The 19,993-nt window shown below is 44.3% G+C and overlaps 1 protein-coding gene and 1 long non-coding RNA gene across 2 annotated transcripts; one reads left to right on the forward strand and one right to left on the reverse strand.

Moving 5' to 3' along the window:
- Positions 1-2,915: 2,915 nt before the first annotated feature.
- LOC123997283 (tektin-2-like) lies at positions 2,916-13,819 on the forward strand. Its single transcript, XM_046301434.1, has 9 exons — positions 2,916-3,197; positions 3,358-3,483; positions 3,901-4,106; positions 5,055-5,198; positions 5,544-5,660; positions 10,759-10,864; positions 11,564-11,707; positions 12,717-12,796; positions 13,152-13,819. The coding sequence occupies exons 1-9, from the start codon at positions 3,030-3,032 to the stop codon at positions 13,345-13,347; spliced, it is 1,287 nt and encodes a 428-aa protein (XP_046157390.1). The 5' UTR covers positions 2,916-3,029; the 3' UTR covers positions 13,348-13,819.
- Positions 13,820-15,710: 1,891 nt separating this feature from the next.
- On the reverse strand, positions 15,711-19,824 carry LOC123996413. The gene is made up of 3 exons (XR_006831981.1): positions 19,585-19,824; positions 16,680-17,033; positions 15,711-16,029 (listed from the first exon to the last, which is right to left on the reverse strand). It is a non-coding gene; the product is annotated as an uncharacterized LOC123996413 (long non-coding RNA).
- Positions 19,825-19,993: the final 169 nt, after the last annotated feature.

Consider the following 19,993-nt stretch of genomic DNA (forward strand, 5'->3'; position numbering starts at 1 on the left):
CCACGTTGTACCACAGACTGTTCAGGAGTTGGCGGATGCTTTAGTCCAGGTCTGTGAGGAGATCCCTCAGGAGACCATCCGCCACCTCATCAGGAGCATGCCCAGGCGTTGTAGGGAGATCATACAGGCACGTGGAGGCCACACACACTACTGAGCCTCATTTTGACTTGTTTTAAGGACATTTCATCAAAGTTGGATCAGTCTGTAGTATGGTTTTCCACTTTAATTTTAAATGTGAGTTTCTGTAAATTGATGTGGCTCTCTGCAAAATCACCGGATGTTTTGGAACTACTGAACGTTACGCGTCAATGTAAACTAAGATTTTTGTATAGAAATATGAACTTTATCGAACAAAACATTAATGTATTGTGTAACATGAAGTCCTGTGAGTGTCATCTGATGAAGATCATCGAAGGTTAGTGATTCATTTTTATCTCTTTTACCTGCTTTTTGTGACTCTCTTTGGCTGGACAAATGGCTGTGTTTTTCTGCGACTATGTGCAGGCCTTTTTGAAATCGGACACTGGGGTGGGATTAACAACAAGTTTATCTTTAAAATGGTGTAAAATACCTCTGTTTGAGGAATTTTAATTATGAGATTTCTGTTTTGAATTTGGCGCCCTGCACTTTCACTGGCTGTTGTCATATCAATTCTGTTAGCGTGATCTAAGCCATAAGAAGTTGTTAACAACCACGAGAATGCAGAATACAATCTAGTCTACCAACTGAACTTTATTTCATTTTCCACCATTGCCTCAAATTAAATGAATCATAACAAATTGGTCTCAATGAAAATGGAAAGTGTACCCGAGTGCACTGAACCAGTTCAACCTTACTGGAAATTATGGGATGGATTGAATTGAAACTCCTAAAATCCCATTTTTAGTCACATTTATCCCTCAATCTCACACAAATTATCAAGGAACCTACCAGGTACAACCCTAAATCTGTAAACATGGGCACCTTCATACATATCATCCTTACCAATTTGCCCTCCAAATACACCTCAGGTGTCTTCAACCAGGATCTCAGCGATCACTGCCTCATTGTCTGCGTCCGTAATGGGTCCGCAGTCATTCGACCACCCCTCATCACTGTAAAACACTCCCTAAAATACGTCAGCGAGCAGGCCTTTCTAATCGACCTGGTCCAGGTGTCCTGGAAGTACAGGAGACGTGGAGGAGGCTGTCAGTTGACCTCATCCCGTCAGTAGAGGATGCCTGGTTGTTCTTTAAAAGTGCTTTCTTCACCATCTTAAATAAGCATGCCCTGTTCCAATTAAGAACAGATATAGCCCATGGTTCACTCCTGACTTGACTGCCCTTGACCAGCACATCCTGTGGTGTACTGCATTAGCATCGAATAGCACCCGCTATATGCAACTTTTCAGGGGAGTCAGGAACCAATATACACAGTCAGTTCAGAAAGCAAAGGCTAGCTTTTTAAAACCGATATTTGCATCTTGTAGCCCTAATTCCAAAAAGTTTTGGAACACAGTAAATTCCATGGAGAATAAGAGCACCTTCTCCTAGTTGCCCACTGCACTGAGGCTAAGAAACACTGTCTACGATAAACGATCATTTCAACAAGCATTTTTCTACAGCCGGCCATGCTTTCCACCTGGTTACCCCTACTCCGGCCAACAGCTCTGCACCCCCCCCGAGGAAACCTACCCAAGCCCCCACCCCCCCACCCCACACTTCTTTCACCCAAATCCAGATAGCGGATGTTCTGCAAGATCTTGACCCCCTACAAATCAGCTGGGCTAGACGATTTGGACCCCCTCTTTCTAAAATTATCCGCTGCAATTGTTGCAACCCCTATTACTAGCCTGTTCAACTTCTCGTATCATCTGAGATACCCAAAGATTGAAAAGCTGCCACGGTCATCCCCCTCAAAGGGGGAGACACTCTAGACCCAAACTGTTACAGACCTATATCCATCCTGCCCTGCCTTTTCTAAAGTCTTTGAAAGCCAAGTTAACAAACAGATCACCGACCATTTCGAATCCCACCGTACCTTCTCCGCTGTGCAATCTGTTTTCCGAATTGGTCGTGGGTGCACATCAGCCACGCTCAAGGTCCTAAACAATATCATAACCGCCATCGATAAAAGGCTTTCGACTCTGTCAATTGCTGCATTTTTCTTTTTATTACCCCCTTTTTCACTAACAACTGGTATCCAGTTGTTAGTGATTACTATCTTGTCTCATCGCTACAACTCCCGTACGGGCTCGGGAGAGACTAAGGTCAAAATCCATGCGTCCTCCGAAACACAACCCAACCAAGCCGCACTGCTTCTTAACACAGCGCGCATCCAACCCGGAAGCCAGCCGCACCAATGTGTCAGAGGAAACACAGTGCACCTGGCGACCTTGGTTAGCGCGCACTGTGCCCAGCCCGCCACAGGAGTTGCTGGTGTGCGATGAGACAAGGATATTCCTACCTGCCAAACCCTCCCTAACCCGAACGACGCTAGGCTAATTGTGCGTCACCCCACGGACCTCCCCGGTCACGGCCGGCTGCGACAGAGCCTGGGTGCGAACCCAGTCTCTGGTGGAACCCAGAGTCTTCAGGGTATTCAGTATGTATGTTTAGGGCTTTTCCATCATCGCTAACTTTATCCTAGGTTTTTGACATTTCATGCTTCATTTGATAGCTGGGTAGAGTTTGTTGCATTTACATTTACATGCATTTACACTACCCTGCTTCCTATTCTGTGTCGACCCATTCCTCCCATGGAAAATATTAGAAAATGTTTACTTTAAAGCACTATGAAACCTTTTCAATTGAACATGGCCAGGTTTCATACCCTACTATTTGACATGTGATGATAAGAAAACAAATGTAGAAACTTAGGCCAGTTGGTTCACATCAGGAAGTGCTATAACAGCCTGTGTGCACATTATGGTTGGATTTTAACACTCTCAAAAATGTCATTTTAGTGGAAAGGAATTTATCTTTGGATCTAGACCTGCATACAGGTCTCTACAGCCTTTGACTGACTAACTCAATTCAAGCTGTCTATTTATGTTGGTAGGAATGGCCACTACGAGTAGGAAGCCCGGTCAGCGTTACTGGGTGACAGACTGGGAGACCAATAACAAGCTGCTCACGGACACTGCCGAGCATCAACGCCACCATTCACAGCAGACAAGGCAGGAGGGGCGGGCCCTGAGGCACCAGACAGCCTGTAAGGTACAGAGACGGAGAGACAAGGGATTGTTATGAATGCCTGAGGCCAGCCAGCAGGGAATGCATTGACAGAGAGATGACCAACTCATGTTCACCTCCTATACCCCATAATAACAAAGTAATACTGTGTGTGACCGTGGACTCTTCTCCGTCTCTCTGTCAGACACGCTGGGATGAGAGTGACAGCCGAGACAGGCTGGTTGACAGGATCAATGAGGTCACTGAGCAGAAGGACAGACTGCAGTTCTGCGTACAGGCAATGGAGAGAGAGATCAAAGCTCTGACACAGGTCACTAATACTTGTTATGGCAGGAAATGTGGGAGAACTACTTAATGTTCAAATCAATTTACTAACCAAAAACGTCATCAACACTTATACTGTAGTACGCATGTCACAGAACACAATCTGCCAGTGTCCCTAATTTGTTAACTCTAGGGACCTTCGGGAATCCACTTTCTACTATGCTATTTGTATGCATTGTTGTGTAGTCTGGTGCAGTCTACTCTACCCAAATCCTACCCGTATTAAGTAAGATAATCATAATCTAATTATGCCTGAGGGGTGTTATTTTTGTTCTTTCTGGAAGTATGTGTGTTGGTTGACAATGAATGATAGAACACATGTTTAATCATCTAGCGGATCGTCCTTGGGCGTTTAGTACAAACTGTATCGTCAACCCGGTCTGTCTGTTTCTGTCTCTCCCAGGTGAAGGAAGAGACTGAGAGGGCCCTGGCGGAAACGACCATGCCCCTGGAAGTGGTAGTGGAGTGTCTGACCCAGAGAGAGGGCCGGAAGGGGAGCGAGTTGGTCAGTGACCCCCTGGAGGGCCAGCTGAAGAGGGAGGCCCAGATGATTGACACCATGCAGCAAGAGATGCAGCAGCATATCAGCAAGGCCTTCGAGCAGCTCTGGTAAGACAGGATAGAGATTTAACTGCCGAAGGTCTTTGGTTGTGTCTGGGGATATGGTTTAATTGATCCATGGAACATAAAGGGTTTCTATCTAACAGGCAGCTGTGTTGCTCTTAAAAATGAAGGACAATGCGATGTGAAAGCGAAACGGGTGGATGGTACTGACAATTGGAGGCATGTGTGTCATCTTGATTTCATTTCACCATTGCTTCATTAAGATGAATTGCAGCACATTTGACAGGATTCGTTAACATTCCATTTTGTTCTGTAGCCTGTGTGTGCCGATGTAGCCGATGTATGCATATCATTAGGAATTAGAACACTAGAATGGACATGAACTATCTTATGACAGTATAAAAGTTAGCCATTTTGGTCAGGGAGTTGGGCAGCCAGTGCTGTGATTAAAATATTGTGAAAACAATCAATTTAGAGATTATCTTCACAGTATGTTTATTAGCTAACTAGCCAGACGGTTTTATTTTTTTCAAATTAACTGCCAATATGCCAATATTCCATACAAACAATGCAGTCAATCCACAGCCATACACCGGCTGAAATCAGTTGATGATATTTCAGAGGCTATTTATACAGAAAATTGGTCTAAAACCTGTGTAAACTGTATTCATAATTATATGACAATATTTTAGGTTGACAATTCTTTTACACAATTTCTGATACATCACATGCCTTTTATTTTCCTGCATAAGTAAAAGCAGGAAATGTATCATGTATGCCTCTACTGCCATTCATTCCATTTGGATTTCTCCCCGACCAAAACGGCTGCCATTATCACACCGTTCTGGAGCTTTGAGGGTTTATGATATATCCCCTCTAGTAATTTAATAGGATCTCCTCATGTATGCTTGCTATAGTTCTATGCGGGTGATAAATCTAATGTCCCTTCTTAGCAATGTAGAGTCAATATAGTTTATTCCATTTAACTTCAAGCTGTCTCAAGGAAGCCCACCAACAGCTGACCTTTGACCTAACCAACAAGACCGAAGCCCTGGATGTGGACCTATCATGCCTGTCACTCACAGACAAGTCACCTGACATATCTTTCAAGCCTGACCCCACCCATGTACCCACGAGGTAAGGATGGGAGCAGAGTACTGCCTTGTCAACCTACTGAGTCAACATGTGTAGAATAAAGGAGATGATCATGAGTGAAATTATACTGTATATTTCTAGGATATTTCTAGGAATTTTGTTTTACATAATTGTCACCCCTAAATACTATGTATTGTTGTTCAGATTCCAGAACACTCAATGGCAGACCAATTCTCAGCCTTTACCTAAATCTTGATTTATGTTCTTTTGAACCACTAAACCTCAACTGATCCTCTAAAACATTTTCTAATTTATAACACAGTACTTGTAGTGTACAGTACTTACCAACGTATAACTGTGGCTGATTTATTGTCATGTACCCTGCAGTGCCTCCACACACCAAGAGTGGGAGCAGTTCACCCACTACAACGTGACCCGGGCTGAGGAGGAGATGCAGGCTTCCCTACAGCTGAGGGAGACGATGACCTCTACAAGGATACAGGTGCTAGAGGACTGATCTAGAATCAGTTTACCCTCCCCAAATCCTAACCTTAACCATTAGAGGTCAAAACACAAGACTGAGCTTCGATCAGTGTGTAGGGGCAACTTAAACCTACTCCTACAAAATAATGTGTGGGTGGAACTATCTGTGTATTGGGGGAGGAGGAGAGAGATACATGTTATTAGTAGAACAGGAAGTCAGGGTCGGGGAATGGAAACTGGGGAGGGTGGGGGCTCGTCTGGATGTACGGTCAGAGACCAATTTACGCAGTATGAACATTTATTCCATAAGGCGTATAGGGCAACTCCCATAACAAACTAATAAAAAAAGGAATGTTTGGTATTTCTAAGTGTTTTTTGACTGTGTTTTAATAATATGCTTGCTGCCCATTTCAAACTGTATACGTGCCTGAGGCTGGTCGAGCCAGAGTGGGTACAAATCCCGGGCCCATACCCTATTCTGCATCTCCCTCCTTCTGTCTCGTGCCTGAGGCTGGTCGAGCCAGAGTGGGTACAAATCCTGGCCCATACCCTATTCTGCATCTCCCTCCTTCTGTCTCCCCTCTCATTTCATGCTAGCCCCATTTGAATAGAATGAAAATACTTAAAAAATAAATATATATACCACCGAACAGAAATATTAAAGGAACATGCAACAATTTCAAAGATTTTACTGAGTTCATATAAGGAAATCAGTCAATTGAAATAAATACATTAAGCCCTAATCTATGGATTTCACATGACTGGGAATAAAGATATGCATCTGTTGGTCACAGATGAAAAAAAAAAGTAGGGTCTGGATTAGAAAACCAGTCAGTATCTGGTGTGACCACCATTTGCCTCATGCAGTGTGACATCTCCTTTGCATAGAGATGATCAGGCTGTTGATTGTGGCCTGTGGAATGTTGTCCCACTCCTCTTCAATGGCTTTGCGAAGTTGCTGTATATTAGCGGGAACTGGAACACGCTGTCGAACATGTCGATCCAGAACATCACAATTATGCTTGATGGGTGACATGTCTGGTGAGTTTGCAGGCCAGGGAAGAACTGTGACATTTTCAGCTTCCAGGAATTGTATACAGATCCTGATGACATGGGGCTGTGCATTATCATGCTGAAACGTGAGGTGATTGTGGCGGATGAATGGCACAACAATGGGCCTCAGGATGTTGTCACAATATCTCAGTGCATTCAATTTGCCATCGCTAAAATACAATTGTGTTCGTTGTCCTTAGCTTATGCCTGCCCTTACCATAACCCCACTGCCACCATGGGGCACTGTGTTCACAATGTTGACATCAGCAAACCATACACGCTGTCTGCCATCTGCCTGGTACAGTTGAAACTGGGATTTATCTGTGAAGAGCCCACTTCTCCACTTCTCCTTCTATGGCCACAACACCAAACTGCAGTCAGGTCAAGAGCCTGGTGAGGACGACGAGCTTCCCTGAGATGGTTTCTGACAGCTTGTGCAGAAATTCTGCAGTTGTGCAAACCTACAGTTTCATCAGCTGTCTGGGTGATTTGTCTCAGACCATCCCTCAGGTGAAAAAGCTGGATGTGGAGGTCCTGGGCTACCGTGGTTACACGTTGTGGTCTACGGTTATGAGACCAGTTGGACATACTGCCAAATTCTCAAATTACGTTTGGCCTCCAATAGAGAAATTACATTGGCTTATGGTAGAGCAACAGCTCTGGTGGATATTCCTGCAGTCAGCATGCCAATTGCACACTCCCTCAACTTGAGGCATTGTGTTGTGTAACAAAACTACACATATTAGAGTGGCCTTTCATTGTCCCCAGCACAAGGTGCACCTGTGTAGTGATCATGCTGTTTAATCAGCTTCTTGATATGCCACAATTAAAAAAAAAAAAAAAATATACAGTCAGGTCCGTAATTATTAGCAGCCTTGATAAAGATGAGAAAAAAAGACAGTATAAAATAAATAATACAAGTACTGAGCTATATTGCGTGTACATTTTTGGGGTGGAAAATGTATTTTATACTAATGCAATTGCTCAGATATAGAGATTATGTTTAAGAACTAATAGAAAAACCTCAAAGATGGGGTTTAAAATGATTGGCACGCCTGTTTTCAGTGCTCCAGCCACCCTCCCCTTGAGAGGGTAACGACACTGAGCCTTTTTCTAAAATGTTTTGAGATTGGAGACCACGTTGGGAGGGATCTCAGACCATTCCTCCATACAGAATCTTTCCAGATCCTTAATATCCTCCATCTGTGCTTATGGACTGCCCTCTTCAAATCAAACTACAGGTTTTCAATGGGGTTCAAGTCTAATTTCTCCTGTAACTCCCTCTGGATAAGAGCGTCTGCTAAATGACTAATGTAAATGTAAGTCCAGAGGCTGAGATGACCATTGAAAAATGTTGATTTTTTTGGTCAATTAACCACTTCTTTGTGGATTTTGATTAGTGCTGGGGGTTATTGTCTTGCTGGAAGATCCACTTCCGGCCAAGTGTCAGTCTCTTGGCAGAGGAAGCAAGGTTTTGGGTTAAAATGTCCTGGTACTTACTACTAGGTAAAAATAAAAAGTTAATGATGCTATTGACCTTAACAAGGGCCCCGGTACCAGCAAAATAGCTCCATAACATCAAAGATCCACCACCATATTTTACCATAGGTATGAGGTACTTTTCTGTAAACAGTGCCTTCGGAACTTATTCAGACCCTTTCACTTTTTCCACATTCTGTTACAGCCTTATTCTAAAATGGGTTAAATAAAAAAAAATCATCATCCATCTTCACACAATAGCCCATAATGACAAAGCAAAAACAGGTTTTTAGACGTGTTTGCAATTGTATTGAAAGTAAAAACACAAGTATTCAGACCCTTTGTTATGAGACTCGAAAATTGAGCTCAGGTGTGTCCTGTTTCCATTTGTCATCTTTGAGATATTTGTACAACTTGATTGGAGTCCACCTGTGGTAAATTCAATTGATTGGACATTATTTGGAAGGGCACACTCATGTATATATACACAAGGTCCCACAGTTGACAGTGCATGTCGGAGCAAAAACCAAGCCAAAAACCAAGCCATGCGGTCGAAGGAATTGTCCATAGAGCTCCGAGGCAGGATTGTGTCGAGGCACATATCTGGGGAAGGGTACCAAAACATTTCTGCAGCATTGAAGGTCCCCAAGAACACAGTGGCCTCCATTCTTAAATGGAAAAGGTTTGGAACCACCAAGAGCCTTCCTAGAGCTGGCCGCACGGCCAAACTGAGCAATCGGGGGAGAAGGCCTTGGTCAGGGAGGTGACCAAGAACCCAATGTTCACTCTGACAGAGCTCAAGAGTTCCTCTGTGGAGATGGGAGAATGATAACCATCTCCTCAGCACTCCACCAATCAGGCCTTTATGGTAGAGTGGCCAGACGGAAGCCACTTCTCAGTAAAAGGCACATGACAGGACAGCCTACTTGGAGTTTGCCAAAGGCACTTAAAGACTCTCAGACCATGAGAAACAAGCTTTGGTCTGATGAAACCAAGATTGAACTCTTTGGCCTGAATGCCAATGGTCACATCTGGAGGAAACCTTGCACCATTCCTTCGGTGAAGCATGGTTATGGCAGCATCATGCTATGGGGATGTTTTTCAGTGGCAGGAACTGGGAGACTAGTCAGGATCGAGGGAAAGATGAACGGGGCAAAGTACAGAGGGATCCTTGGTGAAAACCTGCTCCAGAGTGCACAGGACCTCAGACCTCACCTTCCAACAGGACAATGACCCTAAGCACACAGCCAAGACAACGCAGGAGTGGCTTCGGGACAAGTCTCTGAATGTGCTTGAGTGGCCGGAGCCCAGACTTGAGCCTGAAAATAGCTGTGTAGCGACGCTCCCCATCCAACCTGACAGAGCTTGAGAGGATCTGCAGATAAGAATGGGAGTAACTCCCAAAATACAGGTGTGCCAAGCTTGTACCATCATACCCAAGAAGACTCAAGGCTGTAATTGCTGCCAAGGTGCTTCAACAAAGTACTGAGTAAAAGGTCTGAATACTTATGTAAATATGATATTTCTGTTTTATTTTTAATACATTTGCAAAAATGTCTGAACCTGTTTTTGCTTTGTCATTATGGGGTATTGAGTGTAGATTGATGAGGATTTGTTTTTTGGTATCCGTTTTAGGAAAGTCTGTAACCTAACAAAATGTGGAAAAAGTTAAGGGGCCTGAATTATTTTCCAAATTCACTGTATGCTTCTGTATATGCTGTATATGTGGCCAAATAGCACTGGTTCCAATTCAAGTGCCAATGGCGTTCATCAAACTCCAGGCGGTGCTATGGTCAGACGCTATGGTCAAATATTATCTACAATATAGCTCAGAATTTGTATTATTTTATACAGTATTTTTTGCTCATCTTTATCAAGGGTGCCAATAATTATGGACATCAATGAATTGCAAAGACACCAGCAAGTGGACTTCAGTAACTGTTGTATTGGAATGCTGGTGTTGGGGATTGTTTAAGCTGAGGAGGACATATGGGTTTATTTCAAAGGCATGAGGTAGCACTTGTTTTTTTTGGCTCAGGCTGAAGCGGTGTAAACTGTATCCGAGGAATATCATCCTGATCGATATACAGTACAAAAGCATTCAACAGGAACGGGAGTCTGATCAATAAATGCTGAAGATCATCTTTACGAGGGGATTGTAGTAATGTGTTCCTGAGGCTTGCTGGTATTCTCACTCACACAGTCTGAAGAGGACATTATCACCTTTTGAAAACATCATAAGCATGTTTTTGGGATAAGTTTGAAGGACATGTTACTTAAAAAAAAAAAAAACTGCCATGATTGGCCCTTTTCATAAACTGACGTGTATCTGACTAAGTATAGCAAGATCATCCTCTCCAAGAGTGTCTCAGAGTAGGAGTGGTAATCTACTGTAGGATCAGGTCCCCCTGGTCCATATAATCTTATTCATTAGGACTTAAAAGGCAAGACTGATCCTATATCAACCCACCTACTCTGAGACTTTCTGAATACGGGCCACATCTTCCTTATTACTGCACCATAAGACTCTTATTCATCTCTCTCCTCTGTATGGTGTCTGATGCCCCCCTCTCATGTCCCTTTAGAGCCAGAATGACCTGGAGGGGCAGTGGGTCACCACTGGGTTCAACCTGCGCAAGAGGGCCCACCAGCTCCAGCAGGCCTGCAGTCAGCTGCACTGGCAGCACACGGCTGTGAGTACGGAGTCCTGCTCATTAGAGCGCACAATGGAAAATGTAAATGTACCACCTTGTATCAAGAGCTAAGCCTTTGAAAGGCTCTTGTTAAGCATTAATGACATGCTTAGCTCTTACACTGGGTCCTTCTCATGCTATACATCCACTAAACCCATTAGACCTCCCTCCCCCCGTCTCTCTGAGACGCACTGACCTAAAGCTGCTCTCTCCACCCTTCAACTGATCTCCCTTCTAATCAGAGCAGCACAGCCATTTTCCTTTGTTAGCGCTCCACTGGGCCCTATCCACCTCCATAGACATGAATACATATAGTCCTGGTAAGGAAGTCCACTCCAGAGGCAATAACAATAGCAGTGTCTGGAATGCACAGGGTGGGATTATGTAAGACTGGGGTCAATGCAGGGAAGGCAGATCGCCTAGGTTTCTCATGAATGTGTTCTGGATCAGTAACATCATATATACCTTAGAGTACAGTAGATCTGAACAAGAAGTGGAATCTATGAATCAGCTATTGTGTGAGAGCTAGAGGATAGACCAAGAACCATAGAGAGCATAGATGGTGATAAGGTAGTATTGACTAGCATAGAGTTTAGAAAGCAAAGAGGGCAATTCTAGACGGCCCTTCTTAGCTGTTGGAGGTTTCTCAGGCTTCTCAGTGCTGACTCTGTGATCCTTTGGCTCTGTCTGTCCCACCAGACCAGAGAGGAGATCACAGAGCTGTTGAGGGACATCCACCATCTTGAGCAGGAGCTGCTGGCTACAGAGTGTCCCTTGAAGCTGGTCCATACCAGGCTGGAGAACAGGAACTCGAGGCCCGGAGTGGACCTCTGCAGAGACCAGGTAGAACCATAATAATAGAATTACTGGAATGCGGAAAAAGCCCCTCAATCCAGGGCAATTTGACAGTACACTCACTATGAACGCTGGTCCACACGTCAAGGGAAATCGACTTGAATGGCAATGTTCGTTCTACTCATTCTATTTCTATGGTTGATTCTAACTTGTAAAGCAGGAATGGGTATTCTTTGGTCCTGGAGGGTCGTTGTGTTTTCAGACGTTTGCTCTATGAATGCCTGCACAGATTGACCCTTCAGAGGACCTGAGTTGTTGTAAAGGTTGATTTTTGTCATGGAAAAGGAGCAGTGTCTCTGTTTGTCACAGTATACTGGACAAAAATATAAACTCAACATGTAAAGTGTTGGTCCCGTGTTTCATGAGCTGATGTAAAATATACCAGAAATGTTCCATGTGCAATTTTTTTTTCTCTCAAATGTGTGCATTAGTTTACTTCCTCATTAGTGAGCATTTATCCTTTTCCAAGACAATCCATCCACAGGTGTGGCATATCAAGAAGCTGATTAAACAGCATGATAATTACACAGGTGCACCTTGTGCTGGGGACAATAAAAGGCCACTCTAAAATGTGTAGTTTTGTCACACACCACAATGTCACAGATGTCTCAAGTTTTGAGGGAGTGTGCAATATGCATGCAGGATTATCCAACAGAGTTGTTTCCAGAGAATTGAATGTTAATTTCTCTCCCATAAGTAGCCTCCAATGTAGTTGTAGAGAATTTGGCAGTACGTCCAACCGGCCTCACAACCGCAGACCACATGTAACCTCCTTATCTGGCTTCTTCACCTGCAGGGTCGTCTGAGACCAGCCACCTGGAGATGGGAAACCATGCCTTGTCATGTAAAATCCTTAAATGAATGATTTTATTTTAATTGACTTATTTCCTTCTATGAACTCTAAATCAGTAAAATCATTGAAATGATTGCATGTTGCGTTCATATTTTTGTTCAGTATATAATATGTGCCCATACCATGACTCTGTGATCTCTGTAGGTGCATTCTGGACTGGTGGAAGAGGCTAAGCAGTTGGGAGCCACCATAGAAGCGTTACAGCAGAATCTAGCCAAGTCTAGGTGAGTGTAGGTGAGTGTATGTGTTATTGAGTTGCTATGAAAGTGAGCACGTCATATATCCACCTCGTAATACTCTTTCACAGCATATTGAACATATGATGTGCTCCCTTTCATAGCATATTGCCATTTAATGTAAGGACCCCCCCCCCCCACCATCTAATCGAATACCTAGGATAGGATAAGTAATTCCCCCCCTTTAAGATTTAGATGCACTATTGTAAAGTGACTGGTCCACTGGATGTCATAAGGTGAATGCACCAATTTGTAAGTCGCTCTGGATAAGAGCGTCTGCTAAATGACTTAAATGTAAATGTAATCTAACCCTGTGTTGCTGTTCTGTGACCCTGTGTACCAGGCACTCTCTGCAGTCCCTAGAGGAGCAACAGGCCTGTATAGGTGAGGACCTGTCCAGAAAGCAGGAGGCCCTGGAGCTGGAGCAGCGTAGCGACCACATCCGCCAGCACCTGGAGGTCCTGTCTGAGGCCGAGACAGTCAAGATCATCCCTGGAGTCACTGTCCCCATCCCCGGCTTCACCAGAGAGATGTTCTGATGAGGTGGACACATACGCATGAACACAAGCACCCTTTTATTCATGGCTGTAAAGCGGTTTGAAATTCACTACGTATGGAGCGGTTGTACTTTGACTCCCATTCCCTGACTGAATTTTGGATTTACAATAGCGACCAATTTAACTGAAGCCTCACACAGTTTAAAAACGGCTTTTTACTACAAAGAATACACAGCAAAATATACAATATGTTTACAATATAGAACAATTACAGAATAAGGAATTGTTTTTAAAATGAATCATTTTTAGAGCGTTATATAAAAAAATGTCAAGTGTAGTTCAGAACAATGAGAGGCGGGGTAAGAATGTCAAGTGTAGTTCAGGACAATGAGAGGCGGGGTAAGAATGTCAAGTGTAGTTCAGGACAATGAGAGGCGGGGTAAGAATGTCAAGTGTAGTTCAGGACAATGAGAGGCGGGGTAAGAATGTCAAGTGTAGTTCAGGACAATGAGAGGCGGGGTAAGAATGTCGGTAGTAAGAATGTCAAGTGTAGTTCAGGACAATGAGAGGCGGGGTAAGAATGTCAAGTGTAGTTCAGGACAATGAGAGGCGGGGTAAGAATGTCAAGTGTAGTTCAGGACAATGAGAGGCGGGGTAAGAATGTCAGGACAATGAGAGGCGGGGTAAGAATGTCAGTTCAGGACAATGAGAGGCGGGGTAAGAATGTCAAGTGTAGTTCAGGACAATGAGAAGAATGCAAGGGTTCAGGACAATGAAGAATGTCAGGACAATGTGTAGTTCAGGACAATGAGAGGCGGGGTAAGAATGTCAAGTGTAGTTCAGGACAATGAGAGGCGGGGTAAGAATGTCAAGTGTAGTTCAGGACAATGAGAGGCGGGGTAAGAATGTCAAGTGTAGTTCAGGACAATGAGAGGCGGGGTAAGAATGTCAAGTGTAGTTCAGGACAATGAGAGGCGGGGTAAGAATGATAGCTACTACAAAAATAGGCAACACACTGGGAAAAAGTTGATATTTCCAATTTTAGAACTCGCCAACAAAGCAGTTCACTTTCTACATTGTTCCAATGCACTGAAACGTCTTGCTGCTCACAGGGAAGGAAGCTCCTCCCAAAGCGTTTTACACACTTACTGTCCTTTCATGAGTCCATCTTTGAGTTGGGGAGTGTAGCGAAAGTACTTGGGTACTGTAATCAATGGTTCACCATTACTAGTCTCTCTTCTGTTACTGTATCGCCTGTGTCTCCTGAACAGAAACCAACAGAAGCTCTAATATGTGTAAATACAACCACACACTGATTTTTAAAATATTGTAGTCATTTAGCAGACACTCTCATCCAGAGTGACTTACAGGAGCAATTAGGGTTAAGTGCCTTGCTCCAGGGTACATCGGCATATTTTTCACTTAGTCGGCTCAGGGATTTGAACCAGGGATCTTAACTGTTAGGCTACCTGCCGCCCATATACTGCACTGATAGAATAAACAAAAGAATTGTAATATCAACTGACAATGTCAAGCGTGCAATGCCTTGATGTGATATCGTAGCTTCCCATTTTGAGTTATCTATCCATTTTATTTTGTTTTTTTACATTTCTTTTATCTTTTCCCTTCTGCCGTCTGTCAGCGACCTCTGTTTCCTTGCTATATACGGCTTTATCTTCCATTACGTACCGTAGCTCAAAATGAAATGTGTATCTGCACTGTGTGACTGTCAGTGTGTGTGACCGTGCCTCCACAGTAGAAAAGCTAGCACTGCTCCACAGTGGTCCTTTTGCCCTCTCTCTCACACGGCTCTGACGGACCAGACGGGACAAGGTCACGACCAAACAATATGGGAAAATGTTATGGTGTCCATAGCACAGCCCCGGTGTCACTCAGACTTGGCTCTCGAAATATAGACAGTGTACATATTAGCCCGAAAGCTACATAGGGCACGCCACTCACACCCACGGAGAAGGCTGTACATTCAATGGATATGAACGGTGTGGCGCTAGCTTGGGCGCCGACTGTTTCTGCATTCGACAAGGCCTTTGAGGAAAAGTTACTTACCTGTTCTGTCTGTCAAGGAGATAGATTTCTTACCCATGCTCTGCACTACTATTACATAGAACATTGGTCACCAACCCCGGTCCAGAGACTGACAGACAGATGGAGTTTGTGTAAACTTATGGCTGATTCATAATATAGGGCCAACATGATCCTTTCTAGCACGGTTCCAACAAAAACAGTATGGTGGATGCGCAACCAGGCCATGCCAGTACAGATTGACTTGGTTTGGCCCTGTAGTATGAATCAGGCATGAGAGACAGATGGGCCTGGTTTGGCCCTGTAGTATGAATCAGGCATGAGAGACAGATGGGCCTGGTTTGGCCCTGTAGTATGAATCAGGCATGAGAGACAGATGGAAGACAGTTTGTGTAGAGACTGAGAGACAGATGGGGTTAGTTAGTGTGTGGGTTTCCATACCTGCTGTGTAGGTGGCAGAGCTGTGGCCCAGCTTGTTGCTCACCATGCAGGTGAAGTGAGCACAGATGGGTGAGGAGGAGATGAACAGGGTCTTCCCATCAGGCGACATGTGTCCCACAGCATCGGTGATGTCTGCCCGCTCGTGGAGCCGGCTGAATTTAAGGTCTGTCCCCCAGGTCTCCACACAGAACAGGGAGGAGTGGGACACGTTCACTCTCACTGAGGGGTGGTGCACAGCCTCTGAGAGGAAAGACAAGAGACCGAGAACAGAGAAGGAGACCAGGTGTGACAAAGGTGAGTCTTGGAAGTTGCAACTGAAAATTGTCTCAAAAAGGAGAAAGAGAGACAGAGTGGAGAGAGAACAGAGGTTGGTTGTGTTGTGAAGTAACAGGGTGAGTTGAGCGTGCTGTCTACTGAGGCTTGGTGGTGGTGACTTGAGGAGTATGAGGCTGTGAGGAGAAAACAGATCAGAAACTTAGAAAGAAGACATTTGACAGAAACAAATATAGACCTTGGAACTATTGAAGAGGGATTGCGCGAGACAGTCATTGGACTGATAACCTGAAATATTACCGACTCAAAGTTGAGTGTTGGACTGCATTGAAGCATACATTTATATTATAAAGACAAAGAATGAGCTGAGGCAGAACTGACCCAACAGTTATTCCTCTATAAGAACATAACTCCATGGGGACAGGAAGGAATGTCTAGGAATGTATTCAAAACAGCAATGTAATCAGAACGTCTGTCAGCTGTATTGTCACATAACTAACACCTCATTATAGTTACATTTAAGTAATAAGTCAGCATAGGTGACGTAGAACAACGGTGAAATGTCACAATTTTGATATATTCTAATGAGACCATGTTGATCGTCGTACCGTACTCACTTGACGATACACTGTGCAGAGGTCTTGACGCCAGCCTGGTCAGTGACGGTCACGATTTACACTCTGCTGTCCGAAGACGCCAAAGCCCTCCAGCTTCAGTATTGACCCCTGCTGCTTCAGACTCAGACGCCCGTCCAAGCGTTTTTCTTGACCGGGGTACGTAATCAACGTCATTTTCCCAGGATTCCCGGGGGTTTTTGCATTCTCTGGCTCCCGCTACCAGGTTATCATGGAGATGTTTTCTTTGGGACCGCGGTCGATCTGGACCTGGAGAACTAGACGTCCGGCTGGGAGTACATTGACCGGCTGCGGGGTCTGGAAGTGGACCCGACACGCACTGGTACCCACAAGTCACTGGGGACAGAAGCATGATCATGCGTTGTTATCGTATTGCCTGGGGTGATTGGAAATCAATACCTTACCAACCTTCGATGGAGGCTGACAGAGAGAGAAATTGCAGGAAGTGCTCATTGTATTGGCAAGAGTGGAACGAATGGCCATTTCAATGAGCCTGTCCTCCGATTTAAAATGACACCAGCCTCTACTGATACAGTTGGTTTCTATGCTTTTCATGACTTAGCTCATGATTTCTCACATTTATATTGAGTATGGAGTGAAGAGGACTTTCATCGGTTCGTCAACCAGTGACTGGGGCGGCAGGGTAGCCTGGTGGTTAGAGCATTGGACTAGTAAACGGAAGGTTGCAAGTTCAAACCCCCGAGCTGAGAAAGTACAAATCTGTCGTTCTGCCCCTGAACAGGCAGTTTAACCCACTGTTCCTAGGCCGTCATTGAAAATAAGAATTTGTTCTTAACTGACTTGCCTAGTTAAATAAAGGTTAAACAAAAAAAATAAAAACAGAACACATGATGTTTGTCAAGCTTTGTTGTTACATCACATAACCTCTGTGGAAACCTCCATCAAACACAAAGGGAAGTAGACATCATTTCCTCAGAAGACGCATATTGAAACACACCCTATTGTCTCAATCACCTCAGATGACCAGAGCTGCACGCTCCTTGGCTCGTTCTAGACATGTAAACTCAGCAAAAAAAGAAACTTCCTCTGCCAACTGCGTTTTCAGCAAACTTAACTTGTAAATATTTGTATGAACATAACAAGATCCAACAACTGAGACATAAACTAAACAAGTTCCACAGACATGTGACTAACAGAAATGGAATAATGTGTCCCTGAAACAAAGGGGGGTCAAAATCAAAAGTAACTATCATGGACTGCACCAGATTTGCCAGTTCTTGCTGAGAGATGTTAGCCCACTCTTCCACCAAGGCACCTGCAAGTTCCCAGACATTTCTGGGGGAATGGCACTAACCCTCACCCACCGATCCAACAGGTCCCAGATGTGCTCATTGGGATTGAGATCCGGGCTCTTCACTGGCCCATGGCAGAACACTGACATTCCTGTTTTGCAGGAAATCACACACAGAACGAGCAGTATGGCTGGTGGCATTGTTATGCTGGAGGGTCATGTCAGGATGAGCCTGCAGGAAGGGTACCACATGAGGGAGGAGGATGTATTCCCTGTAACGCAAAGCTTTGAGATTGCCTGCAATAAAAACAAGCTCAGTCCGATGATGCCTATGGGTTTGTGCCCATAGGCGACGACATTGCCGTTGATGTCTGGTGAGGACCTTCCTTACAGCAGGCCTACAGCCCTCAATCCAGCCTCTCAGCCTATTGCGGACAGTCTGATCACTGATGAAGGGATTGTGCATTCCTGGTGTAACCTGGGCAGTTGTTGTTGCCATCCTGTACCTGTCCCGCAGGTGTGATGTTCAGATGTACCGATCCTGTGCAGGTGTTGTTACACGTGGTCTGCCACTGCGAGGACGATCAGCTGTCCATCCTGTCTCCCTGTAGCGCTTTCTTAGGCGTCTCACAGTATGGACATTGCAATTTATTGCCCTGGCCACATCTGCAGTCCTCATTCCTCCTTGCAGCATGCCTAAGGCACGTTCACGCAGATGAGTAGGGACCCTGGGCATCTTTTTTTTGTTGTGTGTTTTTCAGAGTCAGTAGAAAGGCCTCTTTAGTGTCCTAAGTTTTCATAACTGTGACCTTAATTTTCTACCGTCTGTAAACTGTTAGTGTCTTAACGACTGTTCTACAGGTGCATGTTCATTAATTGTTTATGGTTCATTGAAACAGCATGGGAAACTGTGTTTAAACCCTTTACAATGAAGATCTGTGAAGTTATTTGGATTTTTACAAATTATCTTTGAAATACAGGGTCCTGAAAAAGTTTTACAATAGTACAGTATTCCTTGGCTTTGAACTCAAACCGTTTTCTTTCAAAAGTGTGGCGCAAGCAACTACGCCATTGGTTGAGTGTGCACTGAAGACAGTGTATCACACACAAACCGAAAAAACTTGAGAATCAATGTTCATGTAATCCCGACACCCAGAACCAAATGTTAAGGCTGTCACGTGAGACTACTGATGACCTATCAGTTCAATACTAATATGGCAAATGCAACATACACAAATGGTCAAATGGAGCAGTCAAATACACTGCACCTGGTTGCACCAATACACTTCGATACAGTAGTGCGACATTTTTACGTAGTGTATCAAGTTGCACAGAAGCACTTACACAAGAGCAGAAGTAGCAAAGAGAGGCTCCAGGAGAGGCAGTGTTGCAGCCTCATGGCACTTGAAAGAGCGAGAGAATAACAGACAGTCAGAGTCTGAGAGGACGTTTTGTCTTGGATGGTTCCCGTGACTTCTCTGATAAGAGACCCAGTTTTCCAAAGATGAGGTCATTGTTTCACTTCCTTTTCAAAGTCTGACTTTTAGTAGTTTGCCTTAAGTAACCGGTCTATATTTAAGCTTAGGCAATGACTTGCACTGGAGTAAAGTCAGCAGCAGTTTGAAATGCACTTACCTTCCCAACTGTACCATGGATTATGAGTCTGGAAGTGGCAAGAGTGCATTCATTCAAAAGCAAGCCCACTTTCCAGGGGTAGGGCACGGCACGCCAGGAAGCTCGGATGCAGTTTTACAATATAAAAACAAGAAAATCCTTTAGCAAATAGAACAGAAAAATGTCAACCATCAAAAAGAACCCAAAGAAAAGGCTGTTGTGAATTTAAAGTTGCTCTGATAGATTGCAGTCCGGTGCAGGACTTTGTACTCAGTTAGGTACTTGGACGTCACGGTGCAATTTCCCCTTTCCCTTTCCTGCACAATTAAAGTCCACCACTCAGCTGTGTTTAAACAAGTGGATTCTATTGTATTCTGTTGTAAAATGATCCCACTGATTATCACTCCTCCCCCTCCATCTATTTGTGTCC

The sequence above is a fragment of the Oncorhynchus gorbuscha genome, linkage group LG15, assembly GCF_021184085.1.
Source record: "Oncorhynchus gorbuscha isolate QuinsamMale2020 ecotype Even-year linkage group LG15, OgorEven_v1.0, whole genome shotgun sequence".
NCBI classification, from domain to species: Eukaryota; Metazoa; Chordata; class Actinopteri; order Salmoniformes; family Salmonidae; genus Oncorhynchus; species Oncorhynchus gorbuscha.

What these genes read in the sequence shown, in the direction of transcription:
- LOC123997283 (XM_046301434.1), top strand. Translation starts at nt 3,030, where the DNA reads ATGTTGGTAGGAATGGCCACTACGAGTAGGAAGCCCGGTCAGCGTTAC. An exon ending in AAGGCCTTCGAGCAGCTCTG is followed by an intron (nt 4,107 to 5,054) that starts GTAAGACAGGAT and finishes TTTAACTTCAAG; the next exon opens with CTGTCTCAAGGAAGCCCACC. An exon ending in CAGAATCTAGCCAAGTCTAG is followed by an intron (nt 12,797 to 13,151) that starts GTGAGTGTAGGT and finishes CCTGTGTACCAG; the next exon opens with GCACTCTCTGCAGTCCCTAG.